The 6000-nt window shown below is 46.0% G+C and overlaps 1 protein-coding gene across 1 annotated transcript in view; it reads left to right on the top strand.

Annotated features, from left to right (window-relative positions):
* Nucleotides 1-1796: 1796 nt before the first annotated feature.
* LOC120246320 (beta-galactosidase-1-like protein 2) overlaps nt 1797-6000 on the top strand; it is a 50035-nt gene continuing 45831 nt past the window's right edge. The window contains 2 exon segments of the mRNA XM_039253783.1: nt 1797-1888; nt 2041-2238. Coding sequence (XP_039109714.1) covers nt 1797-1888; nt 2041-2238 — 290 coding nt within the window.

Here is a 6000-nt window from a genome sequence, read left to right as displayed (position 1 = left end):
CAAGCAAACAAAACTGCTGGAGTCCCCGAAGGCCAGAGCCAGCCTCCAGGACCCCGAGGACCGGAGGGGCGGAGACGCCCCGCTGAACTCACAGCAGAGTCCGAGCTCCGCTCCGCTGTTCCTGGGCTTCGGACCCAGAGGCGCTCGGCGCGCCACGACGTGGAGGCGCCTGCCCGCCAGCCCTGCAGCCCAGGCGTCCGGCGTGGGGGCGGGCCAGCGGAAGCGAGGGAAGATAAGCTACTGGGGGAGGGCCAGGGGCTACATGGGGAGTGGCGCACCTGGGGGCTTGAAGGCAGTTCTGCCGCTGAGAGGGGGTTGTGGGGGAAGATCCGCCATGGGCGGGGTGGGGAGCAGGTCTGAGGTGGGGACGCCTGCCGGGAAGGGGTGGTCCCCGGGGTGGGAGGAGGCTGGTCTACGGTGGCCGGAGGGCACCGGGGGGTGGGACGTAGTTCACGGCCCAGGCTGCCCCGGGGGCGGAGCGCGGGTCCGGCTGGTTCCCGCTGTGTCCCGCCACCTGGCGGCGGCTGCCCAGCCGTCTCTGCGAAGCCGCCGCTGGCGCAGCTCGGAGCCGGGTAAGGCAGGCTCTGGCCCGGGCGACCGCGGGAGCCCCGACCCTCTCCGCACCTCCCGCGCTGTGGCCTCCTTCCCAGCCCTGGGCCCAGCCTGCAGCCCCGGCCCCTCGAGTTTCCTCACTGTCCCCAAGTTTGCTGTAGGACCTTCATTCAGATTCCCTCGAGGCTCTTCTTCGTCCCTTTCGTGTCTCCCGTCCCCTCCCCCACTCCCCCACCGGAAATCTCTGAGCGGTCCCTGATCTTATTCGATCTCCCAGGTCTCTTCACGCCCACAGTGAGGAGCCGAGATTGGCGTCCAGAGGGTCGTGCGCTCGTTTCTTTCCCCGTCTGTCTTCTAATCACCGGGCCCCGTTCTATTTTCCATCCGATTTCCCGACAGAAAACAGTCGAGTTCTGCCTTCCCGACTCTTGTCTAACGGAATCCTCACGAAGTCCCATGGTAAAGCTTATGAAGTTTATGGAGGCAACGAAGATGTTTTACTGATTCTGGCAACTCTTGCATTTGTTCAGAAAACACTTATTGAGCACTTGATGTGATTCAGGCTTTGCTCTGGGTAGTGAGGACACAGCCACGCCCCATGCAGGGTGCTTCCCCGTCCTAGAAGCTGTGCACCCCCATCTCCACCCCGGCTTTGCTAGGGTGCCCTGGCTCTGCCTACCTCGGACTCATAGAGACTCAGGGTGAGCAGCATAAAGACAACCACGGCCCCCACAAAGATGACTCTGTTCTGGGAGCTAATAACGATGGTGTTCTGCAGTGGCAGAGAAGTAGAAAATAGGGTTAGGGATAGAAATTGGGACCCCGATACAAAGTAAGTCCGACATTCCAGCCATGTTCTCTGCTAAGCAGCACTTTATTAGGGTTGATACCTTAGCAATAGAAGTTCTCTGGCAAATTTCCCACAGATTATCCTCTATTCTGTGAAACTTACTCGACTGAGGCTTGATCTTCTCTAAAATGTAACTGATGTCAGAAAACCCAGTTATTATCAGGAGGCTCTCGGTTGCAGCTGCCCTTCCTCCAGTCAGTAGACATGGCCTTGAGGTGCTGTCTGTGGTGAGTCCGAGTGGTGCAGAAGCCAAGAGACAGCTATGCAGAATTCTGCCTTCCAGGGAGGCCATATCTGTCCTCCTCACCATCCTCCACACCCAGACCTCACTCAACTCCCATCTCCTTCTCTGTCTCCAGGGTGTCTGACTTCTGTTCTGTCTTTTCTGTTTAGCATGTTGGCCTTCTCGTTGGGACCTGTGGGCATTCTGTCCCTGTCTTCAGGGTTATTGGTAATGGCTCAATTTGGAGGAGATCTCCCACCCAGGTATGTTTGAGAGGGAAAGGTTGGGAAGTGTGTTTTTGCACTGGACGTGTGCTTAGGGCCCCTGAAGAAAACACCTTCTGATTTGCCCAAACTGTATGCCGCATGGTTAATTAACATCTTTAGGACTTCATGCCCTTCCTTTATCCTTGCAGGATAAATCAAGTTTACCTGACTCCCTTTCATGTAAAGAATCGCAATGTGGGTCTGAAAGTTGGAGGCTCAAGCTTCACACTAGATGGCTCTCCTTTCCTGATCATCGCAGGTACTATTCACTATTTCCGGGTGCCCAGGGAGTACTGGAGGGACCGCTTGCTGAAGCTGAAGGCCTGTGGCTTCAACACCCTTACCACGTGAGTGCTGGCCCCCTAAGTAATTATTTCCAGAATTTATAGTTTGAATTTCTAGCTCTGAGACTTTATTAGACCAATCTAAGGGTTGACCCTTTCAGTACTTTCTTCATTGTTCTTAGGATGTCTGAGTCTCCACTTGATATCCCCAGAATATCCTATTGGTAGAGCCTGCTCTGGTTGATCTTTGAAAGAGCTCCTTCTAAGCAGGGTCCTTGTGGCCTGCACTCAAGAGTCTACCTTTCAGAGGCAGTGGTCAGGACAGGTGGCTGTGGGTCAGGGGTCCCTAATGACTGAACAAGTTCAGGTACAGCAGGCCTCTCTCCTTGGATATCCTCGCCTGCCATAGGACTCATAGCCCCGGTGATGAGTCCAAGGACAGAATACTGTTCCAGAAAATGTTCTGTTTGTAGGTGGGTTTCATTGAGAATCAGGCCTGGCAAGTAATATAATTGTCCTTATCCTAGAAGCTGAAATTAACAAATATTAGCAATTTCTTTCTAGGCTTCTAAGCTGGGAAAGTGCTTATCCATTACTGTTTTGATATCAGTTTTAGTTTTGTTTTCTTTTTCAGTGATTTGGTTTTTAAAATACGGGTTTAGAAGAAAAAATATTTAACTGGAATTTTATTTGGTGAATGATAGGAGGGATGTTTTAAAGTATTTACCCTCTAAACTGTCATAATGCCTTTTACACACCACATTATTTTTCCTCTTTCTTCCTCGTTATTTTGTTCCTTTGTATAGCATTGAACTGTTGCTTACAAAAGTAAAAAGTGTCACTCTTCTTTCATAAGCTATAAGACATTCTAAATCTCTCAAAGAGGAAGAGAACATTATCTCAGAATCAAGCAGGCTTCTACATTGGATACATTTAGCATATAAAGACTGAATTGTCTTAAAATTTTTTTTTGAGAAAGAGACAGACAGAGAGAAATTAAGCAGGCTCCATGACCATCCCAGGATTGTGAGATCATGACTTCAGCTGAAATCAAGTCTGATGTTCAACTGACTGAACCACCTAGGCATCCCTGCATTGTCTTTTTAAAAAAAGTTATTAAAAATGAATCAGCCAGTCTTGCAGAAACAAACCTAGAGTCTGACAAAATTAGATATGCTAACTTTCAGGGAAAGAATGAGTTCCAGAGGAATGGTGGAATGCCAGTCTCAAGAAAGGGGAAGAGAGAAGACACTTCACAAGGTGAAGGATTCTGAAGGGAGTCTAACAAAAGTGAGAACAACTTCTGGATTTATTGTTGTTTCTGATGCAAGATTAGAAGAAGCAAGGTTACCAGGGTTAGGTGTTGGCATGAGGTGACAGTAGTTTAATTTTTTTTCATGTTTGTTTATTTTTGAGAGAGAGAGAGAGACAGCGAGATAGAGTATGAGCAGGGGAGGGGCAGAGAGAGAAGGAGGCACAGAATCTGAAACAGGCTCCAGGCTCTGAGCTGTCAGCACAGAGCCCAATATGGGTCTCCATCCTATGAACCATAAGATCATGATATGAACCGAAATTGGGTGCTTAACCAACTGAGCCACCTAGGTGCTGTGGTGAGGGAAGTTTAGCAATTAGGCCTCCATAGAAGTAGACGGTTACAGCAGAGAAGCTCTGAGGGTGTCTTTGGTGAGAAAGCAATAATCATTCAAAGATATGACATTTTACAACTACTACACCATCTTGGGAGCAACACTGTTTCCCATTAACTTTTCAGGGGGCTTTAATCTGTGCCTGCCTCCCAGTCTGAAAATTGTAGGGCTGGTTTTTCTTTTTCAAGCAAGCTAATTTCCATTCTTGAAATCTTAAACAGGCTTTCAATCTTTAAGCATTTTTACTATGGATTCACAAAAACTTCGGGGCCCCTGGGTGGCTTAGTCGGTTAAGCGTCTGACTTTCACTTGGGTCATGATCTCACGGTTCATGGGTTCGAGCCCCGCGTCGGGCTCTGTGCTGACTGCCAGTTCAGAGCCTGGAGCCTGTTTCGGAGTCTGTGTCTCCCTCTCTCTCTGACCCCCCCCCCTGCTCATGCTGTCTCTCTGTCTCCTAGAAATAAATTTAAAAAAAAAAAAAAAAAAAAAAAAAAACTTCACCTTCACTATCACAAAAACTTGGCCAGTGTCTGAGAATGCAGTGACGAGTTTTAGTACCTGACTGTCCTTGGTTATATTTTGTATTCTCTATTCATTCCCGTACTGTCACAACATTTAATCATTTTATCTTTATGTTTTAGTTGTGCTTGTTCCCCCCTTTTTTCAAATATGATGGTGGGTTTTTAGTTCTATATTCTGTTTTAGTGTCTGCTAGGCTACGTTGCTTTCTCAGCCTCTTGTTGCCTGCATTAAGGAATTATTGTCTTTGCTATTTCTAAAAAACATTGCCTTCTTTTGGAATGCTGGAGAGTCTATTTCCTTTCTTCTGTTAGCCTGAGAGGTAAATACTCTTCCTGGATGCTCAGGAATTTATAACATTCATCCTTGATTTATCAACTAATTCTCTCTTATGCTTTTACCCGCTTTGTAATGTGAAGACATTAGAATGCTTTATCCCTAGTTATTTCTTAATGTATGATATTGTTATGTATTTTAATTCTAAATAACAAGACTATTATTACTGCTGTTCTGGAAACTCTGCATGAAGAACACATTTTTGAATTTTCTGTTGTTTAAATTTGCTGGTGACAAAGTTCTTAGCTTTTGTTTATTTGAAAATCTCTTCATTTTCTTTTCGTTTGTGAGGAGTATTTTCACTGGTATAAAATTTTAGGTAGGCAGATGTTTTAGCATTTTGAAGATAATGCTGCTGCCTTCTGGCTTTCATTATCCCTTTGTAAAGTCACCTGTTCATTTAACTGAAACTTCTTTTCTGCAGTTGCTTTGAGGTCTTGAAGAATTTCCTTTTTTTTTCCAAATAGACATTATTTTTTAGAGGAGTTTTAGGTTCACAGCAAAATTGAGCAGAAAGTACAGAGACTTATACCTCGGAGGAGAGGAAAGGTAATTACCAATGAGAAAATTAAGTTAATTACCAATGGCCATGATTTAACCAATCATACTTATATAATGAAGCCCCCATAAAACCCTAAGTGAAGGGATTTGGTGAGCTTCTAGGTTGGTGAACACATTACAGTGCTGGGAGAGTGGCGTGCTCAGAGAAGGCATGGAAGCTCCATGTACCTTCCCTATACCTGTCCTATGCATCTTTTTATGTAGCTGTTTCTGAGTTGTATTCTTTATAATAAATTGGTAAAGCTAAGTGTTTCCCAGAATTTTATGATCAGTTTTAACTAATTATCAAATATGAAGAGGGGGTCATGGGAACCCCTGATTTGTCGCTGGTTGATCAGAAATAAAGATGACAACCTGGGACTGGTATCTGAAGTGGAGGAGTGAGGGACTCCTCCATGTCATCTGGGACTGAGCCCTTAACCTGTGGGGTCTGTGCTAACTCTGGGCAATTAGTATCAGAATTGAGTTAAATTATAGGACACTCAGTTGGTATCTGCTGGAAATTGGAGAATTGCCTGGAGTGGAAAAACCTACATATCTGGCATTAGAATTGTCATATGACTAAAGGGAGATAGGTTTTCCTTAAAGCCGGCAATTCTTTTCCTTCAGTACTTGAAAAATATTGTGCTACTTCCTGCTGGTCTCCATAGAGTAGGGTTGTACTCCATGTCTCATAATTTACTGTAATTCCCAGTGGGGTTCCTCTGTAAGAAATGCATCACTTCTCTCTGGCTGCTTTCAAGATTTTTCCTTTATTTTTAGT

This window comes from Hyaena hyaena, unplaced genomic scaffold (genome assembly GCF_003009895.1).
Source record: "Hyaena hyaena isolate Hyena2069 unplaced genomic scaffold, ASM300989v1 scaffold_465, whole genome shotgun sequence".
Lineage (NCBI taxonomy): Eukaryota > Metazoa > Chordata > Mammalia > Carnivora > Hyaenidae > Hyaena > Hyaena hyaena.
Note: the sequence above shows the minus strand (reverse complement) of the source record. Positions and strands in the feature narration are given on the sequence as shown.